This window comes from Lacerta agilis, chromosome 7, assembly GCF_009819535.1.
Source record: "Lacerta agilis isolate rLacAgi1 chromosome 7, rLacAgi1.pri, whole genome shotgun sequence".
NCBI classification, from domain to species: domain Eukaryota; kingdom Metazoa; phylum Chordata; class Lepidosauria; order Squamata; family Lacertidae; genus Lacerta; species Lacerta agilis.
In genome coordinates, this window is record NC_046318.1 from 61,793,659 (window position 1) to 61,818,468 (window position 24,810).

A 24,810-nucleotide genomic window follows, 5' to 3' on the forward strand; every position below is an offset into this window, starting at 1 on the left:
TCGCCCAAGACAGAGGGACGCCAACATTAACAGAAACACCAGAACCTTGAAATGAATCTGGAAGTGTATCAGCATGTGGTTCCCAGACATTGACAAGACCCAGACTTCCTTAGGTTTCAATAAGGAGGTGGCCTCCTGTGCCTTCAGTCTATACCCTGAGACTAGGCATCAGAGGCATTGCAACAGTTGGAGAGGGCAAACAATGAGGAATAGCTTTTGCTTGCTTGTGGGCTCCCCCAAGGCATTTAGCTGGCTACAGTCAGAAAGAGAATGCTGAATGACATAAACTTATGGACTGATCCCTTTATATCATGTCCTAAGGATATTCACCTGCTTTAAAAATAAAAAAATAAAACCAAGAAAGAGCACCACAACCAAGAAAGAGCTTTCATATAGAAGAGTTAACTCTACAAAAGATTCAGGCAATAGACATTCAAATTCAAAGATGTGCTCCAGTGACTTCAGGTATTTCACAATTGTGAGTCTTTAGGGCAGAAAACCATCTCATTTTTATGTCTGCATTAAACCATTACCCATCTGGTGCTCTTGAGGTAGGGTGTAGCGTAGATCAGAAATAAACTTTTAAAACTGAGAATAAAATACCAGCGGAAGATCTGTTTATTCCATTGTGCACATATCAGAAGCAATCTGTGAGCAGGGTTTTTAATCATTCTGATTTCTCCTAAACCCAGGGTAACCATTGCAGCTGCCCAGCCAGCTTCCAGAGTTGTTGCTTTGTGGGTATTTTTTGCAGCCCACTAGCCTGCACATCTGGATTATCCTGCTTTAAAAAGGAGCATTTAATTTTGAAAGATACAAATAAGTCTTGCATCAAAATGATTCCACAGCTCCCTAAGTTAATTAAATGCTAATTTTCTAGTGAGGTGACAACAATGGCAGGGACCTGTTATCAGCATGGTAGCTGGTGCCAGCAACCAATGAGAGATCGTGTGCTATTATTAAACCCCATTCCTACATTAATTAATTACCTTCACAGCTGTATTATTCAGAAGTGGGACAGCAGTGTGGATGGTAGTTAAAGAGGAAAAATATACATTATTAGCAGTCATTTGTGATAGTTATTGTTTCTATGACCTTGTTGTTCTCAAAACCTCTTGTGTGTTTGCATTCCTGTAGTGCTACTTTAGAAAGAGCCATCCAGGGAAAACTCTCCTAAGTATAGGCTTCCTCTTGCTAAAGCCATTTCCGCAACTTAAGAACTGGGTACATGAGTGGAATGTTAATTAAGGGCAAGCTATTTCCCTGAAATGTGTGCATGTGGGGAAAATAACCGAGGAAGGACCTCTCCCTCATTTCCCTCACACTCCACGGGCAGGGACAAGGTAGATGTAAGCTTATCAATCTGGGCTGTCAAAGACAAGAAGATCAGCCCACCTTCTAAACAGTAAAATAACAAGTGACCAACGAAACCAAATTTTTAAGATAGCAGAATGCGATAATAATACATTGCAAATATTTGGTAAAATTAAACAGGCAAGAACAAAAGTTAACTTGCAGGTCAGTTGTGCTACAGAGAAGAGGGCTAGATCAGAGTCTACAACTTTTCTACAATCACCCATGTACCGTATGTACCATTCCATGTATAAGACAAGGTGTTTTTTCCTTAGAAAATTATGCCAAAAGAGGGAGGGTCATCTTATACATGGATAGTGCATCGGGGGGGCGTGGGATTGGTCGCTGCCACGACCCAGATATTGTCAGCGGCTATTTGGCGTGTTATTGGTGGCTGTGGCGAGGGCTGGTCTTGGACTTGCTGTCACTGAAGCAATTGGGCAGGAGACTGTAGGGGGCAGACGTAAGGCGGCTTTTTGGATGTGCGTAAGTGACCAGCGGGTGAGTGATTTTCAGCAACCCCCCTTAAAAAAAGCTCAAGAACTCTGGGCAATTCTCTCCCCCCCCAAAAAAAAAAAACAAGCTCCACAACTCTGGGCAATCTTCCCCCATTTTCCTAATTTGGAGTCCCCCAAAATAGAGGGTGTCTTATACACTGGGGCGTGTTATACATGGAAAACTACAGTATGTCCATTAGAGAGTTGGAGATAGATTGCATATTATCTCTCCACCTGCTCAGTGCTGGGGTGCATGAATCACACTAGTGGCATGCGGTGGATATTTTTCGTAGGGGAACAGTTAGGGCCAGAGGCACTGACTTGTGAGGGCAATTGGGTGGGAATGTGTAGGAATGATGAGCTGGAGGGGGTGGAACTTTTCTTCTTCTGTTTGTCGATACACAGGGAGAAACCTAAATAGGGATTTTGTCTGGGGCACTTGGTTGGGATAAAGGATATAGCATCCTAGGAAATGAACGCAAAATTTAGTTTTGGTTCCCCACCAACAACTTTACACAGAGTGGAAGAAAATAAATCAAGTTCTGCATCCATTTCAATCAATTTTAAAATGATGCTATGTGCTAATGATATAACAATATTTGCCCCAGGGAATTTTAAATAACATTATTCGCTTGGTTTCGACTGACACATTTAGTTAAACTGGTGGTAAATGCTTTCAAAACAAGAATGTTTTTCTAACTATTATCTTAGCAATACCAGTCCAGACACCGTAAGCAACAGGTAGGGCACACCTGTAACAATTCCTTGGAGTGCTCTACACAGCAGATGTAATGATGTTCCATAAATGAATTCAAAAACCTGCCAGGATAATAAAGCTGTAATGTGAAAATCATGCGTGTGTGTGTGTGTGTAGCCTACTTGGTTGTTCAATTCACATAAATATTTTTGAATGGCTCTTCTTACAAATTGGAACAGAGAACAAGAGCAAGCATCTGATACACCTTTATGAATTTATTCCTATAGCTGCAGTGGGATTGCAGGTCTGTCTTATTTGCCCCAGTTCCTAGCTGCCAATATGATAATTTGCATTTCTGTACAGGCAGCAACCGTTTTAAGCGTGTCTGATATGGGGACAACTGCACATTCAGGTATTGCACCGAGCCTGGAAGTGACCTAAAAATGTCACAAAAAGGGGCGGAACAGGCTGGCGCAGAGGCGAAATGAGGTGTTAGCAGGCTTTTTCAACAGTGTTTCAAATATACATGATTTCACTTAAACATGCAATGCCTTGGAACCTAACCCCCACATAAACTGTGAGTTGCCTCTAGCACATTTTCTTTTGAAGCATCTGAGAAATGAGACGTAGGAACTTTGTTATTCTGGGATTAAGCTGCTTCTGTCACTACCTTGTTACAGATGCCCTTGTATTTTAAAATAACAGAAGGTGGTTGGGGGTGGGGGAAGAGAAGATTTTCCAACGCAGAGTGAGATGCAACAGTGTTGAGCAATGATTATTACATTTTGTTTCTCGCTGGTGGTTTTATTAATTATTTTTAAGGTACTGATGCTGGCAGGGTTTGCATCTTCTTCTGAAACTGTCTTTTGTGCAGGTGGCATCAAACTGAAATATGCGCAATCAGACCCTGTATTTTAAATATCCACCTCTCCCTAGATTTATTGAAAATCAGATCTGGTCTGGTCAGACATAGACGTGGAATCTGGGGTGAAGCCAAACTGCATAGTTTTGACCCAGACTGGTCTCCATTTTTTTTATTATATAAACAGAGAGAGTCATACAAGTACTTCTCCCAAAGCAATCATTGCAGTTGGGCTATATAGACTTATCTTAAAACTTTGGCTATATGTAACTGAAATTTATTTATTTATTTATTTATGATAATTTATTTATTTTTAATACTGAATACGATTTGTGTATAGTTATGTTATTGTATGGTTATGTTAGTTTGTGCATGTTTATGATAAATCACTAAAATTATTTCTTGTTATTTTTTAAGAAAGAAAATCAGGTCTGACCTTGGCCCATATTAGGCAACAGTGATGCTTCCAAGCCCTGGCATGCAACAATCATATCCTGCACAGATGGACTTCACAGTGGGTAATGGACCCCACCACCACCAGCCCTCCACTTCCAGTAAGTAATGCAAAGTGGAGGAGATACATCTGGGAGAGCATTACTCACTGCCAAGGCAAGGACTGACACCCATAGACATTGGTGTTGATGCCATTGCTAAGGCCCTGAAGCTAGGGTCCTAATGCAGACCCAGTATAGAGTCCGGGGAGGGGGGTCAGATCTCCAGGGGCCAGTTCATCCAGGTACTCTGGTTGATTTATGGACAGCAAAATCCAAACCACAGCTAGGGAGCTGTGGCTCAGACCTACAGTATACCGGGACCTACTGCTCATGTCAGCAGCAGGGTTTGGGATGTTGCTGCTGCGGTAACTCTGGACTGATACAGCTGAGGGACTCAAACTGAACTCCACTCCGGGGAATGGAACATCTTAGGATTCAGCAGATCCATAACTGGCTGTGGTCTGCCTCCATCCTGCAATTGCCAACTTTGGGAACCTACATTGCCGGTGATAGCTTCTCAACTGCCTGGCTTCAGTGAATGCCTCCATGATGATGGAGTTTCCTCTGCCTCCAGCAGATGGGGTTGGCTACTGGATCCTAACCCCCTCTAGCAGCACAAATTTTGGGATTAGTCTCCCTCTTTTCTTTATTTTGCATTTATCCTGCCTTACTATGTAGTACACATGTACACACACACGTACACACACACACACACACAATGGGTTTGTACTCAAGTAGCTTTTGCTCAGAGTAGATACCTTGGAAAGTTAGTCATGGTCATTAATTTCGATGGGTTTACAAGTTAGTTGAATACAACCCTATATATTTTCATTTTATGCTCATCTCTTTTGTTTTTGGTTTTTGGTAGTGTTTTATGCTCGGTTCTGAGGGGTGTTTTTTGGTCATTTGTATTGAGAATGTTTCAGTGACTGAATTGTCTTTCTGTATTTCATTGATTTTTGTAAATCGCCCAGATGGAATAAGCAAATAATATATATATAAGCAAATAATATATATATAAGCAAATAATATATAATATATATATAATAAGCAATAAATATATATATATTTATTTATTCATGGCAGATGATGTGGACATGGTTGAGCTCAGAATTGGCTGCCCACCCCAGGAACAAAAGTTTTCTAATTCCAGTGGTTTCCAATTTACATCTTGAGTGCCTTTCAGCATTCAGCATCTCTCTCACTATTTGTGACATGTGTGAGTGCTAACAAGGAGGAACAGGAAGGAGAGAAATCAGATGAACGTGTTTGCCAATGTAGAGTTTACATTTACGTTAGAGAACAATTTCAGCGAAAATGTGTGTGATCCTCACCTTTGGAGTTTTCCTTTAGGTGCCCACCTGCCATCCATGCAAGGAAATGTGTGCTTGTGCCAGTAATATTTAGTTTCTCATTTCTCAACAACTTGAATGAGTCTGGAAAATGGGTTATTTATACCAAGCAACAAAAGCGCAGGCCATTCTAGATAATATATATTTGCCTCTATGTCCTGCTCTGAGTAGACCCAATGGGCTTAACTTAATCATCACAGAGCTACCATTCCCGATAAAAAATATTTTTTAAAAAAAACAATGAAAAAAAACCAATCCTCCTCAGAAAGCTTTACAAATTGTAGTTCTGTGACAGGAAAAGAGGTCTACTAAGAACTCTCAGCACCCATAACAAAATGAAGCTCCCATGAATCTTTGGGGAAAGCACTGACTGTTTAAAGTGGCATGATACTTGGAGAATGACTAAACTTGATATAACCCCAAAGTTCTGTTTGTAGAGTTTGACCTTCAGAGCTATCTACTAACGAATAAACTCCATATTATTTGCCAAGGGAAATGTAATTTTGCAACCAACATGAATGCAAACTTGCATATTTTTATCGTTTGCATAATTTGTTCTTCAGCTAGACAGGGGAGTAAAGTAGCTCCACATACTACTCCAACCTACCTGATCAGTTGCCCTAGAAGTGGCGTAGCAAGGTGAGGGCGATGGGGGCGGGCTCCCAAGGTTCCAGGGGAGGGGGGGGTGACACTTGGCGCCCCCACTCCACCCCACCCTGCCCAAGCCGAGCCCCACCAGCGGGCCCCGAGCAAGCCGCGGAGCAAGGCAGCCTTGCCCGCAGCCTGCTTGCAAACCTGCTTGGCGGCCTGTGAACAAGCTGTGGAGGGAAGCCACTCCATCCCACAGCCCGCCCGGGGCCCACCTGCCGGCACTGCTATGAAGCAGCATGGCACGCATGCACAGTACACAGCGGGGCATGCGCCATGCGTCATACACACGATGCAGCAACACTGCACATGCGCCCCGCCGCGCCCCCAGGTTTGCCGCCCCGGGTGACCGAGCGGTTTCCTCCACCACTGTGCCCTAGTGACTTCTGAGTTTCTCCAGGTATCGCCCAGTTTTAAGTCACCGAGTTTCTCCAGTTGGTGGATACTGTGCTGTGTAACACATCCTGTGCTTCTGCATATCCATGGAATATACACAGCATCAACAAACCCAAGAGTGTTCACACTCCTTGATACAGTAACAGAGCAGAATCCAAATTCCTTGGATGCATGCAACCTGGATATTCCTACAGAGATGCAGATGCTTGTAGGCTATCATACTTGGTCTCTGTGTCTCCTGCTCCTGTTTCATTTGACTGGCTCTCTTTGTCAGCAGCTGCAACCAGTTCCATTTACCCTGCCAACTTCAGCGTAAGCCAATTGCAAGGTCAATTTTCACTTTGTGCAGAGGAGTTGCAAGGCAGTAAAACCTGAACATGTGGTGTTTTCCATGTTACTAGCACATGTCATCTTGTTTGGCCCTGAGTGTTGAGAGCCAGTGTGGTGTAGTGGTTAAGAGGGGTAGACTCATAATCTGGTGAACCGGGTTCGCGTCTCCGCTCCTCCACATGCAGCTGCTGGGTGACCTTGGGCTAGTCACACTTCTTTGAAGTCTCTCGGCCTCACTCACCTCACAGAGTGTTTGTTGTGGGGGAGGAAGGGAAAGGAGAATGTTAGCCGCTTTGAGACTCCTTCGGGTAGTGATAAAGCAGGATATCAAATCCAAACTCCTCCTCCTCCTCCTCCTCCTCCTCTTCTTCTTCAAGTATATACATGCATGCGATGCATGTCATTCCCATAGACCCACTCTGGTTTCTCTTCAGATAGTATAAATCTTTTGCCATTTACTGAAAAAGACCCACACTAGCACAGTGGAAAGAAGACCAGACCTAAGGAATCCAGAGTTCTCATTCCATCTTAGCTATGGCCTCACTCTGTATGCCCTCAAGACAAATTTATGTGCATGCGCCTATTTTTGAATCTCTCACATCTGTATCACACTCTTCCTCCAAATCATTCAGGTCACCCACCTCACTATTCACATGCCCGAGTGTTATGCACATTTCTGCTCAGCTTGTGAAGAATTCTGAAGTCTAAAAGCTGACACCAACATTGCCTCAAGAAAACACATCAGCTGCACTACTCTCTGTTCATGCTAAAGAATGTAAATGAGTTAAATGTTAATCAAGGGGGTTAAGTGATTTTAACTACAGTATAGGAAGGTAATAACAAAATACTTTTTTAAAAAAAGTACTGTAATAAATTGTTGGGAAGGTTTGTGTGTTTATCTGATACGGCTAATTTACTATGGAATCTGTTTGTAATTGGTTACTGTGTATACAAAATTATGTTGCTATTATGATGATTGGGACAAGTTTGCTAGAAAAGGCATTTCTCCCTTAAAACAACCATTCCTTAGGCTCACCTTTGAGCACACACATTCTGGCAGAAATGTGCCATCCTTTAAGGCTTTTCTCTTGCTGTCATGCCAGAAGCCTTTATAAATGTGAACTGAGATGCCACTATTTCCTGCTCAAAGCAAGGCTGTTTGTAACAACTGTCTCAAGAGTTCTCACCGGCTTAATGAGCTGGTAGCTGCTTGTTCTGGAAAGGCAGGCAATCATATGTGTCTTTATCTGTTCATTAATCTTAGCCATTCTCAAGCTGGTCTTCTCTGGCAATTCTTTACCTTTGTGCCGCATCGCCTCTCCCTCAAATGCCACCGAGTTGCGATAAATAGAAGTTGAGAGTTCCAGGGCTCTTTCATAGCATTATTAAATCTAATAATGAATCCAAAATGTTGGCAACCTATCCTGAGAGATTTCCTTATAATTGGATGTGGGGGGGGGGGTTTTTGTTGTTGTTTTTTTGCCTCTGCCCGGTGTCATTTCAGGAGCTAATGTCTTCAGAAAGCTGATCTATAGAGGTGTATCTCAATCTGACAATCTATTTGTCATCGAGAGCTTGCTCCAGGAAAGCAAGGCACACTAATTTAAGTGCAACTTCCAGCAGGTCCCCTATTGTGCTGCAAAAAGATGCCATGGTAAACTGAATGTTTGGCTTCAGAATTCACGAAGAAATCAATTTTGTAAACATGGGAACTCAATGTGCAGCTGTCACACTGTAGAGTACAGGGTACTCCAGGATGAATGTACTCTGGGATAAAGAGTACCCCAGGATAAATGGCTTGAGAACTTCAGGTCTAACATGTCTATTAACCACTGTTTCATTGCTTGAATCCATAAATGAATAAATCCATTTCCTTATTGGGCTCCATAATGCCTGCTAAGAGCTCATTAAATGTTTCCCAAGAAATACTTGGTTGCAACAGTGGTCCTGGAAAAGGGTTTCTCGAAGTACTAGGAGAATGCACTCTCTTTGGGAAGTATTGTTGTACAAACTGGGGGCAGAGTTTGGCAGGCCTTGCCAGTACCGGTATATCCTTCAGATTGCAGCCTTAGCAATCCCTATTTTGGGGAAGTAAAGTGGAATGTTGATACATGAATTCACCTCCACAATTTCACCAAGTTAAAAATTATTTAGGTAAACACAGAGAGGGGGGAAATGGGCCAGTGTTTTAATAATTATATGTTTGTCTTTGATTTAACATGCAAAACAAACTGGACACAATTATGCAATAGTCCAGAAAGTTACAGGTTTTACAGTAAGGTTACCAGACGTCCCCATTTCCTGGGGACAGTCCCTGGATTTACAAATCAGTCCCCTGACAAAACCCATCCATTCCGACTGAAGTTGAAAAGTGTCCCTGGATTCATTGAAAAAAATCTGGTAACCTTATTTACGGGCTATTGCAGCTCCCAGGTACTTGTCGGGTACTGGTAATTGCAGTGACACCCAAACTGGCAATAACTGATACTGTTGTCTCAACTGGGGACAGTAAACAGATTGGCCCATTTAAAAATAAAATAAAAAGGCTCCTACAATGTAACATTTCACAGTTGTGCATGTTTATTCATCCAAACAAGCTACAAAATAATGCTGAGGCATCTGTTTGAGAGACACTGGAACCTAACATTTTGGCTGTCTCTTCACAAATTTGGGATTCAGTAAACATTAGCAGAGAATGGTACTGGTTAAGGGCATTGACATGCCATATAAAGTTCCTTTTCCTCTTCTTGGAAACATTTTATATCTATGTGTCATTATATAAAACATGGCACACTGAGGTTAAGTTAAACGGTCACATAAAAGGATATGCATTCACAATATTCTTTTTTCTGATTTAAGTACAGTTCACACACCTTAACAGACCAGTGGTATGTGGTAAAGGCAGTGTTTTTTTTCCTGGGGGGATGCATACCCCTAAACATTTTGTGAATCTTTGTACTTTTGTCCATTTACTGTACAGTCATACCTCAGGTTGCGAACACTGTGGGTTGCGTTTTTTCGGGTTGCGCTCACGCCGAACCCGGAAGTACCGGAATGGGTTACTTCCGGGTTTCAGCACTCACGCATGCGCAGAAGCGGCGCTGCGGGTTGCAAATGCTGCGGGTTGCGAAGGTGCCTCCTGCACGGATCATGTTCGCAACCCGAGCATCCACTGTATTTATTTTTTCCAATTTGAACTATAAGATGGTGATTTTCTTGAGTCAAAATGAGAGTACCCCTAAACATTTTTTTAAGAAAAAAAAAAGCAGTGGGTAAAGGAACAAGCAAACACCCCTCCACTCCCACTCCACAGAAAGCTGGTGCCAGGAGTGGGAATTGCTAGGCATTTGTCATGGCCCACACCCCTCAGAGCACTATTATGCTCTGAAACTGCTTGGTTCTGCTACTCTTCCTCCTTTCTAGTCCTGCCTGTTCACCTGCCCTCTCTGGCATGCAAGCAATGACAAAAGGGAGGAGATGGAGGAGCAACATCCATTTCCCTTGGGCTCACTGTCAGGCTGGTGTGCAGAAAAGTGAGTGGGCAGTGGTGCATTGGAGAGGAAAAGGAAGGACCATAGAGAAAGGGGTCCCAACTCAAGAGACAACACTGCCTCCACCATACAGAGAGCATTTGATGCAGCAGATGCAGACATTTGATCTCATAATTCTTCCCCCACAGACGGGAGAAATCATGCAGGCTGGGTGCCAAAGTGCAATGATGGTGCCAGTTCTCTAAGTTGCATGAACCAGACCCTGGTTTCTTTATTGTTCTGTTGAGAGGGGAAAGTACACAAATAATCATAGCCAGTTTATTCATTTGCCAATTTCATTCTCACAATTACAAGCAGAATTCACTACAAAAAAATATATGCCAGGAAGCATTTCCAACACTACCTCTTTTTTTTTTGCAATTTCAGTCAAGTACCATATTATCATTTCTTTAGTCATAAAAAACCTGAATAATCCAGCCAAAAGAAGTAAAACTTTACATGTAAAGCGAACAGTTTTTCAGTTTGGATTGATCTGCATTGTGTTTCCTGTTTTGGGAATGTTTTCATGTTATGTCTTTCAACTTGGTTGCATTATAATAGTTGACTTTCAAAATCTTTATGACAAACAACAACAAAAGAAAATAAAAAATAAAAAAAATCCTTCCAGTAGCACCTTATAGACCAACTAAGTTTGTTCTTGGTATGAGCTTCAGATACTTATCTGAAGAAGTGTGCATGCACACGAAACCTCATACCAAGAACAAACTTAGTTGGTCTCTAAGGTGCTACCGGAAGGATTTTTAAATTTTAAATTTTGTTTTGACTATGGCAGACCAACACGGCTACCTACCTGTAACAACAAAAGAAACACCTATGATTTGGTCCACAGACCGAGCAGAGCAGCTTTTTGGTCAGGATGTTAAAATGAATTTCAAGGCTTCAATAAACATACCAAACAATTCTCTATTAAGCTTCCATATCCTAATCAGCACTAGGGCTTCTCTGATGCCCCATTAAAATGAACAAACCATGTGAACAGCATCATAAATTTCCCAACCATCAAATCTGCACAAATTCATCAGAAGTAAAAAAAAAAAAATTGCAGATCTTATCATATACTCAGATGCATTTTTTGTATTATCTATTTTTCTTTTGAGCTGAGGTTAGGGGGGAAAACTTATACAGTATATTTGGAATAGTATCATACAAGAAAGTATGAAGGAGCCAGGGTGTTTCAAATTTACTGGGAATTTGTATGGAAAAGGTTTGCTAACCGCTATTTGAACTTATGAAAAATGACTGCCTAATTGCCAAAGAGATTTTTTTTAAACTAAAAAACTACAACCAGCAACCATGTATCTTCCATGTTGATATTGCAGGAGCAGCAATGGTATAATTAAAACAGAATTTCAACTTTATATTAATGAAGCAATGTGCTAATTAAAATCAACATCGACTGAACTTTCTATTTACATTCGTTAAGATAGCCCAAGAGGCAAGGAACTCTGCTTCAGAGGCATATGTGAATGCTTGAGCTTCTGTCATCCAGGTGCCATTTCTGACAGAACACATGTGCCTTGAACAGTTGGCAATGAATGAAAAAGATGACTGCTGATATATATGCACAAAGGAGCCAGGGTGACACTGAAAATAAACTTGCACCAAAAAATATTTTTTTAAAAAAGGAATAGAAGGGTGTTCTTCTAAACTGAGAGATTTGCCGTGTGATTCCATGTATAGATGTGCTACAATTACAAATTATTAAAGCATGCTTATTTGGGAAGTGTTTCTTCTGGCAACTCTTGATAATTTGGAAGCTTTGGATCGTAGAGTTTGATCAGAGTTGACTCCAAGTAGCTTTTACTGAGTTGAGGCTCTCCACATTCTATACAAACATCCATTGAAACCCACAGCAGAGAATGCTTTGATGGTAGATGAAGGTCCCATTGGGAGAGGGAAGAGCAGTGTAGTGGCCCGTCTGCTTCCATTAGCTCCGATCTTAAAATATTTGATTACACCTCTGGTGTAATCAAATAATACACCTCTGGTTCTTGGTTCTCTCACTGATGGCTATACTTGAGCACAGTTTAATTTGCTGTTAGGAAATAAATCCAAGTATATCAACTTGTAGGCCAATACCATAAATTACCTTTAATTAATTTCTCAGTTAAAATCTGCTTTCTTTGCAAATGGAAACTCGTGGTGGTTAACTCAAGGTGATCTTTGCAAATTAGTTTTTTTAAATCCCCATGAATTAAGACTGCTTGTTTGATATCGACACTTGCAGAGGTTGCAACCAACCTAGGCTGCAATCCTGTACACACCTATCTGGGAACAAGTCCAATTGAACTCAATAGGCCTTACCTATATTCATGAATTGTCCATAAATTGTGCTGTCCTGGTTAGCATCCTCTGGACTCCTTTGAGCTCTGGATCTTGGCACTTGGGCTGTTTTGCAGTTAGTAACAAGGAGCATGTTCCAGCCAACATTCAGCATTTTACAATCTCCTTATTTTGAATGGGATTTAAGCATGTTTTACTCTTTCACTGAAATCAATGCAACCTATGTGTTTTTGCAGCATCATGCCCAAAGGTGCAAGAGGGTACAATTGATGCATTAATATGGAGAAGACTGTGCTGGCATGGTCGAATCCCTCTTCTCCAGCTTGTCTACACTTTTTGCTCGCAAAGTCAAAGTAAACCTTGGCATACTAATACTTGCTCTCACTAATTACTGGGTATGATCCAGCTATAGTTAAGCACATTTAAATTCTCCCTGGTATTAGTCTAAGAATTAAACATATTCTTGAACCTTTCCTACTGCCTTTAATGCAACTTAACATTGTTGATAATGGAAGCAAGCCCACAGACAGCACAGACAATGTAACTTCATCCAGTCCCATCCTATTTGTTTTTGGTTTGTCTTGTTTTTTATGATTTCTACTTGTTGCCATCCTTTGAAAATAACAAATTAATTCCAAGATGAGTCCAGGGAAATCAGAGTCTGCCCTCCAACATGGTAATGCTCATAAATGTAGGAAATTGTATTCTGGAATCAAATATTTTCCAGCTCAAATTATGAAACAAACTATGAAAAGGGTCTACATCACTCAATAAGCCAGGTTGAATAACAGAGGTTTGGTCAGTGGGCTCCATCATTAAAACCTGTAAGCCTTGCTACAATATTCTCATGAGTGTCAAAAGTTTCCAAAGTGCAGGAACTTGTTCAAGTTATGGCCACCTCTGTGAAGAGATGGCTTGTTCATCATCATCATCTTTTCTAGAAAAAAAGCTTGCAAAAAAAGACACCTGCTAGTTTTCATCTTGATCCAGTTCAAGGTCAACCTCTTCGGACAGGTTAAGATAGAAGAAAGCATAACATGCCACCAGAAATACCAATATAGCTGCAAGGATGAGGCTGACTTCCTGTAGCAATGATAAGAGAGGTTAAAAAAAAGTTAGATATGTCATCATTTCAGTTTAATTAAGAACAAATGACATTTTTCATTCAAAAATACATTAACATTGTATGCAATTTACCGAACACATTGTAAATTATCATGGTAGGAAACTTACCCTGTAATTTACTCAAGCACAGTTAGATGACCCTCCACATGCAAGGTCCCACTGCAAGATCCAAAGCAATGAGCTACACAATTTACTTAACCAATGTCAAAATACACTTTTAAAAAACAACAACCGTGAACAAACACCCTGACCAAATAATGATATAATCTAAATTGAAGACCACTATTGGTTTGTTTTACCACATGAGCAAACCTAACCTTCCCCGTGATCTTCAAATTTCTAAAGCGCTTTCACATGGAAGATGGAGCAAGCTTGTTTTCTCCTGCTCTGGAGGCATCAAGCTACAAGAAAGGAGATTCCGACTAAACATCAGGAAGAACTTTCTGAAAGCAAGAGTGGAACAGGCTCCCTTCAGAGGTAGTGCACTCACCTTGCTTGGAGGTTTTTAAGGTGGACGGCTATCTGTCATGGATGGGGTCCCTTCCAACTCTACAATTCTATGATTCGGTGGTTAACATGCATTAACAGTAAGGGCCAAAGCAGATGTGATATTAATGCATTTCTTATGTTTAACACACAGATCTTTGTTAGCGTAAACAGCTGTGGGGGTGAAGAGCAGCACAGGATTTTTGTAGGTGAGGAATTCAATCCCTTTCCCCCTGCCACTAATCTGATGACAACCCCCACCCCCTCAAGCTACTGCGCTGGCCAACAACTTCTATTAAGGCCAACAGCACCAATCACTGGGGTGGGGCTGGGGCTTTTCACTGGAATCACAGCAGAAGCAAAGGCTTCATTTCTCTCTCTTCACCCACTGTGGTCCTAATCTTGTTCAAATCCCCCCTCCCTTTTTTTAAGTTCACATTTTAAAAAGTGCATTTAATGACGCTTCTAGTCTGGTTATCAGAACTGAATCTGGTGACCATGAGGCTAAAGAAGAAAGATTACTGTATAACAGGCTTAGCAAGCTTTTTGCCCAGGACTCTAAAGAGGGACAGAATTCACAGAGTACTTTAAAGGTATCCAAGTGTGCGCCAGCAGAATCACACATTTTTAACAGCACCCTCTCCCTAGGCAATATTTGTGAACTTGGAAAGTTCCCCATCTTTTCAGGGAGCTGGGAAGCAACCTACCATACCAATTAAAAAAAAAATGTTAAGGAAACCCCCCAGGCACTTGGAACTTATTCTGTAAAATGAGCTTTGCAGCTCTCTAAATGATAGGCCATGTCTCAAACTTACTGCAGGAAGAACGTGGGGCAGGTGGACAAAGACCAGGGCTCTTCCACCTTCTGAAGAGACTATTTAAAGCTAAGAGCCATTTCACGCAAGCAGTTTCATCTAATGCTGGAAGGCTGTGACCTGACACAACGGGGACTGGCTCTAGGGTTGACATGCATAAATGAGGCCTTTGGGAGGGCATCTTCCTCATTTGAACGGCATACATAATTAAGGCCTCTCTCACACACACGTTTGCACATTGTGTAACTCGAGCCTACTTTATATCTTCGAGCTGGATTTAACGATTTTCACATAGCATGCAAGTTCTCTCTCTGCAAGCACTTCTGAAAGTACTCACGTCAGGGAGAAAGCAAAACAGTGTCATCCCGAGAAAGAGTTAACGTTCCTCTGTCAATTCTCTCCCCCATCGCAAACTCCTCTGGAACACACTTCATTTGCATTTACATGAATCCGCTTTATATTTTATCAGTATTTCATATCCATAATTCAGTATATGCCACCGCATACACTTTTCAAATATTATCGCTTCTTCAGGCGAAGATTTCTCAGTGGATTGTCATTCCGCAGGTAGCACAAATTTCCTTTCCCACAAACTCACAGGTTTGAAAAAAACAACAATGCCATTTAAAAACTGCCGGCATGCTTTCATTCCCAACCCGTAATTATAAGGATCGTCAGGTAAGTCTAAACTTTGGGATCTTCTCTTGGTTTTATCTAATGGAATTTCAAAGAAAAGAGCTATGTAAAATTTGTTTTCAGAAAGAGATGGGAATGAAAAAGATAGTAAGAGATGGGGGACTGCGGGCACATGTCTTCTCTGTGTCAAAATGCAATGGTCATATAAGGCAGAATTCATTCATTTTCTTGTATCTACTACAGTTGTCCTCCTAGACCTATCTGGGCCCGGCAATACTGCTTAAGGGGGTCCTGTGCAAGATGACCTCAGGTGGTTCCCCACTCCCCGAGTCGTTCATAGTCTTCTGATTTCCTCTATCATTGCTTGCTCTCCTCCTCAGCTTCTTCTTTCCTGCAATCTGATAATTAGGGGCAATAGAGAAGGAAGGAAGGAATCCCCTTCTCTTTACTTTGTCAAAAAAAGGGGGGAAATCTGCTATACTCCAGAAGGTTAGAGGATAATCCAGAACACACTTAATGAGTCGGGGCATGCAGGTCACTGCAGGAGGAAGTTCTTGCCAAAAATGGCCTCCCTCATTTTTCTGCTGACAAATACCCTTCTGGCAGCTGACATTGGATGTTACCCTATGTAACAAGCACTGCTTGTTTTTAAGAGGAAAGTATGATAGAACTGAATAAATTCACAGTAAGGATAGTGACACTTAATTTTTTGTTGAGTAACAGAAAATCGTTTCTGTTTTTCAGCATAAGATAAGGAGTTTGCAGAGCAGCTGAATGAATCCTTTTCACCTGTCTTTGAAGATTGGGCAGATCCCTTTGCTTAAACTAACTTTTATTGGAAGGAAGACCAAGGAGCTGAGGGAAATGGGAGTTAGAAGAGATGGCTGCGTTCTACCTTCGCTGCTGGAGGCAGTAAGCCTCTGAATACCAGTTTGCTTGGAATCAGAAGGGAGGCGAGTGCCGCTGCACTCCGTTTCTGCTTGTGGGCTTCACACAGACATCTGGACTTGACAGGCCATTGGCCTGATGCCTTTCTTGTAACATGAAAACTATTTACGCATGGAGAGGTTTTAATAGACATAGGAAAGCACATGAATTCTGCAGTCTATCACAGTCATCCTGCTTCAACAACACAGAGTCAAAAACACTGGATATTTATTGCCCACAAGTTACTGTGCTGACATTATCAACAAAAGATAAAAATCACTCATTGGGGAAATTAAAAAAGTATTAAATGGCAATGACTAAATGAAAGTTTGTTACTTTCAATCCAGCATAAAAATGATAGGCAATCAAAATGTGACAGGATAGACTAATTAGCATGCCAGTTTTGAAATTAAAAGTACCCTACTGGGGTTGGTTTAGAAAAGTTTAGGGCCCGTTTCAAAGTAAGGAGGGAATCATACTTTTTTTTTTTTTAAAAGAGCAAAGTTAGTACAAAATGCACCCCTGGTGAAAACTCAACCTGTCTGCCTGGGTAAATAATAGGAAAAATAAGCAATAATCAAGATTATTATTATTATTTTAAGAATAATGTTTAATCAAATTAGTGTTTCTGAAACTCCATGAAATCAAAATGTCGTACTAAGCTGAATTGATCTTCTGTGCCCTGCAAATCTAAAACCTTTGTATTAAGCTCCTAAATATTCTGGACCTTATTCTTAATATGTCCAGTTCCTACTGCTCCAACTTACTGCTACCTCAAATGTGATGAATCTTCAGTATGGCTATTTCCTTATAGATAGGAAAATGAATGCAAATTGTATACAGTATATGTTACCAAAGCTTGCTTATAAATATAGCCCATGGAAATATTGCACTGGCATGCTGGCACAGAATGCAAAACCCTGAAACTTGGATTTAGGTCGCAGACATTTGATTTCACACCATTGTTCAGCCCGGACACTGAGGTCAAGCTCCGAGGGCCTTCTGACGGTTCCCTCACTGTGAGAAGTGAAGTTAAAGGGAATCAGGCAGAGGGCCTTCTTGGTAGTGGTGCCCGCCCTGTGTAACGCCCTCCCATCAGATGTCAAGGAAATAAACAACTATCTGGCTTTTAGAAGACATCTGAAGGCAGCCCTGTATCAGGAATTTTTTAATGTTTTACAATTTTTTATGTGCTGTAAGCCACCTAGAGTGGCTGGGGAAACCCAGCCAGATGGGCAGGGTATAAACAAAAATATTATTATTGTTGTTGTTGTTGTTGTTATTGTTATTATTATTATTTATTATTATATAGGTGCAAGGATACCCAGGTCCTTGCACTGGTTGTATGAGCTAACATACATTGTGGGAGTTGAATTTAAGATACAAGGGACTGTTGAATTTAGTGACTATTTGGATTAATCCATTGGCTATACTTTCATATCACAGCAACTTGGTTCAAATGCAACATTCCCAGTCTCCCAAAGTGAAGTGTCAAGAACCAAGAACATACTACAGGCTTACATCCACCCTCCTTCTACTTCCTCCTCTTTTCAGTTACTCATATCCAGTTATTTCCTCTTTAACACAAACCATACTTTGCTGCAATATCTAAACTAATAAGCTGTTTTCCCTCCCTTATACTCCAAAGAGCTAAAACATAACCAAGCCATACTTTGCAATTCTGGTTTAGAGGGCAAGTAGAAAGCATTATTTCCCAGGTTTCGATGTCAAGGTAACTTATAGGTAAAGGTAAAGGACCCATGGACGGTTAAGTCCACTCAAAGGTGACTATGTGGTGCAGCGCTCAGCTCACTTTTCAGGCCAAGGGAGCAGGTGTTCATCTCCAGACAGCTTTCTGGGTCATGTGGCCTGCATGACTGAACCGCTTCTGGCGCAACGGGACACCGTGACGGAAGTCTGAGTGCACGGAAATGCTTCCCACCACAGCGGTACCTATTTCTCTACCTGCACTGGTATGCTTTCAAACTGCTAGGTTGGCAGAAGGTAACTTATATTTTGCTCTCATCTTCTGGACACAACTAACTGAACCTGACGAGATGAGGGCAGGGAGACATAAGGAAATGGCTTGCTCATGCAACACTAAACAATGGTTTGAGTTTACATCAATACTTCAAGAAGCTTGCTTCTCATTCAGTTGCCAACCAAGTTGTACAATCAAGTGTCCAGAAATCGTGTGAGGGGTGTGCATATGTGACTCAACTCTATGCTTCAACACTGAAAACACAACACTGAAGTATAATTCTGCTTCTGCAAGATTTCCTTTTATTCTTATTAACAATTTGCATAGCACTTTTTACATGCCACACGCTGCACAATCTTTACCTTCTTTAACTATCATCGTCCAGCCAGGGTAAAGTACACCTATTTTACAGATGGCAACTGAAGCTGAAAAATAGTTCTTTACCAGCAGCTCTGCTGGGAATTCTTTATATTTTTTATGTTATATTTGCTATTGTTCTGCTTTGTAATTATGAAATTGTTACTATGCTATTTTTTTGCTATGTTAGTATGAAATTGTTACTATGTTAATTTGCTGTTTATTATGAAAATGGTTTTGTAGCGTTTGAAATGTGTTCCTGTGTTGTTGTTTTGTAAACCACTTTGAGCATGTTTTTTTTGTGTGGAAAAGCGCTATACAAATCTAAAGAATGAACAAATGAATTCAAGTTTCCAATGTATGCATTGTTTGAGGCTATCCTCAACCCTATCTTGTAAGGCCACTTGTCTGGATAGCTCTGTTGGTGGATCATGAGACTCTTAATCTCAGAGTTGTGGGTTCGAGCCCCATATGCAACAAAAGATTTCTGCATTGCAGGGGGTTGAACTAGATGACCCTTGTGGCTCCTTCTACGGTGTAAAATTAAATCAGAAAGGTAAAATTAAATCAGAAAGGGACAGAGAAAATTGCATAACTTGATAGGTTAATAATCTGCCTTTTAAACAAACAACAAAAAGGCAATCTATTCGCCCCCCCCCATTAAAACCTGACACTGCACTGAGATGATGTTGTGAAAGCAGACCACATTGCATGGCAATGCTTGATCGAGATCAGCTATCAGCGAGCGAAAAGAAACCACTGTTTCGTGATTATAATAGCAAATTTTGGAAGACAACCAAATACATCATCTGGCGGCTCAACAGCTGTTACAGCATGGTAGTAATACCTTGCCATTTGCTGTAAGCTATAACTTGGGGAGGGGGGGAATTGATTTCTCATCTGCCAGAAACAAGGAAATGTACTTCTTTGAACATTACTGACATTCTTCTCATTAGGAATAGCTCATTTTTGCATCTATTTTTCCTGATCTGCATCCTTCCCTCAGCATGGGTTGCTAAGCTGATTTCATGTTAATTTATTTTGAACCAAAAATAAATCGAAAGGGAAGTATTGGAAGCAATTTAAACAAACTACATATGTTTAGCCAAACTCAACAACGGGGTCATGTGTGGGTGTGAAAATATTATAAATATCCTTCCTATTATTATTTATTACCTTCACTTGTTCACCTTCCGTTCTTTAAGCTTTAAAAACAGGAAGTTCCAAAATAATTTTGAGTCCACCAGCTTCCTTGCTGGGTCATAAGAGAAGGCATTTTTTTTCCATGCTGGACATAAAGATGAAAACTGTAGGCTGGGTATCAGTTATATGTATTTATGGCAAAACTGTAACCACTTACAGTTACATCTATACAAAAAATTCCATCATGGTCAATAGTCAGGGTGTGTGTGTGTGTGTGTGTGTGTGTGTGTGTGTAGGTGACAGTACTCACCATACATGCCGGCTCCAGGAGGCTAAGGCACAATGGGCCCCCTCTATGGGTTTTTTGAGGGGGACAGTCCATCCCCTTTCAAAAGCTGGGCACGGAGGGACATTAGGAAATCACGCAATGTAGCTCATGTGGCATCAGTACATTGTTCAACATCACACACATGACATCAGAACGATGTATCAGGCTGCATTAATGTGCTTCGAAAGATGGAGCTTCTGGTACTCACCAGTTAGGAGTTCTGGCACCTCATATTTTGCTGCCTGTGGAAGCCATTTTGTGCTGGCACCCATGGCACTTTTATCAAAGCTTGGGTACTGGCACATTGTGGGGTTTTTAACCAAAGAAAGCACTGATGTGCAAAAATAATGAAGGCTACAATCCTACGCACGGTTCCTTGGGATTATGGCCTGCTGGGACTTACTGCTGAATAGATATGAGCCAAACTGGGATAGCTCATTTGGTAGAGCATGAGAGTCTTCACCTCGGGGTCATGGGTTTGAGCCCCATGTTGTGCAAAAGATTCCTGCATTGCAGGGGGTTGGACTAGATTATCCTCATGGTCCCTTCCAGCTCTTCAAATCTATTGTTATATGCCTTGGATTGTTCTGTAAAGCATTCACTGTGTGCCTATGGGAGCTGTTTTAAAAAAATTATTCCATGACACACAGTAGTTGACAAGCTTTTTTTAAAAAAAAAAAATACTGCCTATCAATATTACTTTGCAGCTTTATTCTATGCACCCTACATAGACAAGGAGAGGGTGGCATCCCCGAAGAAGGGGCATCTTCACTGCACAGATTTCATTGTATGCTGAAGAGAGACCTCTTCGCCCTGGCCTTTGACAGTGAAGGTATTTTGTTTTGTGGGACCCACTCCTTTTGTTGAATTTATACCCATCTGTTGCCTTTGGAATGGCTTTCCATGTTTTATAACTGGAATGGTTTTACAATTGCATATTTCATCGTTGCAACTTGCCCTGGGACTTGCGTAGGGGCAAGAGATCTTAAAAATAGGTAAAATGAAGCTTGATTCATAAATAACAAAATGGGACTGATTCCTAAGCAAAGCCATGTCAGATTGCAGCCTCCGAGTTTCAGTTATTCCAGCTTGGCTGTAGGTTAACGCAAAAGAAATCAGTCATGAATATTTTAGATCCTGGCATTCCACTTAGGGTTTTGAAGTGTCATAAACAATATCTTTCAAAGATCAATATTCACACAGGACATCTATGGGGAAAAGAAACTCAACATCTCTAGGATGTTGGTGTAAGCTATCAGTTAGATGTACCTTCATGCCTGGCGCAGTTTTCTTGGCCTCTGCTTTTAATCTTGTTGCTTTTAACATTGGCCTGGTTTTCTTGTAATCTTGTTTTCCTATGGGGGGGGAGAGAAAAAAACCAGTTACTGAAAACACTCCATGGTAAATGAGGGACAATTATTTTAATGTCTGCAGCATATCCAAATTTTCCTTTACAAAGCACAAAAAGGCCACTGTATGATAGAGCTGCTTGCAGAGTGACAAACTTTGAAATGTTTGCTCTAATAGGGAATACATATGCCAGTATAATTTGAGCAGTTTATTATTTACAAATGGGCAGCCTAAAAGACTGATGCTACGCCACATCATGCCACATCCAAAGGTAGAAAATTTAAAAAGGAAAAGCCCACGATGAGAAAAATTTGACGCAATTGAAAACAACCGTGCAAAGTATTTGCATGGGTTGTGGGGTTAATTAGGCATAAGATAAAAATCTTACTTTTTCCGAGACAGTTTTCAAGAGTTCGTAACCACTCCGCTTGTAAATTGGAAGGTTATTAGGCCTACACCCAAATTCAGTTCTAGAAAAAATAAAAAGCACTTCCTGCCTAGTAATAACAGGTTTTGACCATGTTGAAATTGTTTTCACAGTATCCCTTTTCATGCCTCATGTCACAAGACTGCATTATGGTGGCTGGCTGGCCGATCAGTGTTAGATTAGCTGAAAGCTATACTTTGCAACCTTGGTAGTCATTAAGGGCTCTGATCTTAAGCAAATGCATTCAGGACTACTGCTAGGCCAATGCTTGAGAGGTTTAGTTTCTGCTGCTAAAGTTACTATTTTGGGAAGAGTGGGTGAGGGGACTTACCTTCCATACTTACGCACATTTTTACTGCCTTTTTAGTTTCCCTATTCTGCTGTGGCCTGAGTGGCAAAACAGACCAACAAACCAACCCCGAATGGGCTTTTTCACCCTCGTGGGCAGATCCACACCTTAGATTTAAAGCGCATGACAACTCCAAAGAATCCTGAGGAACTGTAAGGGTGCTGAGAATGTTAGCTCTATGAAGGGGAAACTACAGTTCCCAGGTTTCTTTGCTGGAGGGGGGAGCAGCCATGTGTGGTGTGACCATCAGGGAGCATGCGGTAAACATTATAAAGCCTAATTAGACATGGCTATAGGATGATGTCACTGAGGGCAAATGAAGCCCCCCCCCACCATTCTCAGTGAGTGGGCAAAGAAGGGACTTATCTCCTTTGCCCAACCAAGGCAACTGAGTTGACGCTCCTTGCCTTGCCCCTCCAGTTGTACATGCTTACAGATGACTTTTAGAGGACATCTGAAGGCAGCCCTGTTTAGGAAAGCTTTTAATGTTTAATGTATTATTGCATGTTAATATTCTGTTGGAAGCTGCCCAGAGTGGCTGGGGAAATGCAGCCAGATGGGCGGGGTATAAATTATTATTATTATTATTATTATTATTATTATTATTGAATGCAGATGAATCTACAAAAGATGTACGCCACTCCAATCTCAGTGTGCATTCAGGCAAATGCCTGAATGATGCTTTGGTCTCCCGGTTGCTCCTACTCTTCCTGAGCAAAAGCTTTCTTGTCCTACAACTGTGCCCAACATGTGGTTGCTTCGGCAGGGGATGAGGAGATGTGACAATGGATGGCTTTAAAAGGGGGCTGGACAACTTCAAAGGCTTAGCAATGGCTACTAGCCACAATGGCATATGCTTCTGAATACCAGTTACTGGAAACCACAGGAGGGGAGAGTGCTCTTGTGCTTGGATCTTGCTTGAGGGTTCCTCACAGGCATCTGGTTGGCGACTGTGAGAACAGGATGCTAGACTAGATGGGCCATTGGGCTAATCCAGCAGGCTCCTCTTATATTCTTATGACACTGGGAGAAGGAATAAAACCATGGCCTCACCCCTCACTGCACAAACACATGCTCTACATGTGAATAACACATAAACAGGGCTTATGTTTTCTCTCTGGTCATTGGAGGTGCAAATTGTTATTGTTGTTGTCTTTAAATGACTCCCAGTCCTTTAAAAAAAATATCTACGATTAGGGGAAACGTTTTCCTTACTGAGAAGACTCAAGATAGATTTCTCTTGTGATCTGTACTATACCAGAGGAGTGGTGGAGATTTTAAAGTCTAATGCATGGGAAAAATTGTTCTTTTCTCAGAGGAAAGTATGGTCATCGTGGAATAAGGGGGAAAGAGTTTACATGACTAGAGCTCCCCGCCAGTCATTATGATATTACCATGTGCTATGCAATAGTAAAGGACCTGTCAGAATTTCCATTATGAATTGACTGAGTTTATATGCTCGTAAAAATTCACTCCAGGGTGAAACTTGGCTTAAAAATATATCTGAACCTGTAATACTGTTTGGAGCCAATTTCAACTAAGACATGCAGCTGCTAAAAACTTTTACTTGCAAACAAACTGCAGACATTTATTCACATGGGGCTTTGAACACAGATTTATAAGACTTTAAGAAGAAAACAAGGGGAAAATAATTGTTTCACTTCAAGATCTCAGAAAGTCTGAAATATACTCTCGTGTCTGCACTGAAAATGAAAGGTGGGACAACTAAGATGTGATTTACATCACAAAGACCTGCTGTTTCTAGAGGTCAGCCAAAATTAAATAGGTGCAGCTTTGGGAAAGCAAAGGGAATGTTGTAGATGTGCTATCCTATTTGCTTGGCATTTCCTCAGAGTACATTTGAATACAACCTTGTAGATATTTTGGAAGTGTAGCAGTGCAAGATGCAATGGGTGAAAAGCAGAAGAGCTCAAGTATATAGATTTATATAGATGTTGATAAAATGTTAGAAGGGGATTTCGTGTGCATGCACACTTCTTCAGATACCACGAAAGCTCATACCAAGAGCAAACTTAGTTGGTCTCTAAGGTGCTACTGGAAGGATTTTTTAATTTTAATTTTGTTTTGACTATGGCAGACCAACACGGCTACCTACCTGTAACTAGAAGGGGATTTGTTCATCTCCCCTTTCCCCTGGGTTTAGGATCTAATTTATCTTGTGGGTTTTAGGGACAATGAACTAGTATACATAACCAAAAATTCACTCTGGCTTTAGACCAATGTGCACTACAACTAGCTAGATGGTGAAGTGACCACCTGATTGTCCTGTCTTGGAAGCCATATCTAATTTTATTACTTGGTTGCCTGAATAACTTTTATCATTCACTTCATCTGGCTTTGCCATGCAGCCAGCTACAAAGTGCAGTGGATGGGCAGAGCCAATTTTGGCTTTCACCAGTTTT

The 24,810-nt window shown here is 41.1% G+C and overlaps 1 protein-coding gene across 2 annotated transcripts in view; it reads right to left on the minus strand.

Moving 5' to 3' along the window:
* Positions 1-12,175: 12,175 nt before the first annotated feature.
* TRIQK (triple QxxK/R motif containing) overlaps positions 12,176-24,810 on the minus strand; it is a 43,882-nt gene continuing 31,247 nt past the window's right edge. For both annotated transcript variants that reach the window (XM_033155560.1, XM_033155559.1), the window contains exons 3-4: positions 21,531-21,616; positions 12,176-13,546 (exon numbers count right to left, since the gene is read on the minus strand). In XM_033155560.1, coding sequence (XP_033011451.1) covers positions 13,433-13,546; positions 21,531-21,616 — 200 coding nt within the window. In that variant the 3' untranslated portion in view covers positions 12,176-13,432. The remainder of the gene's footprint in view (positions 13,547-21,530; positions 21,617-24,810) is intronic.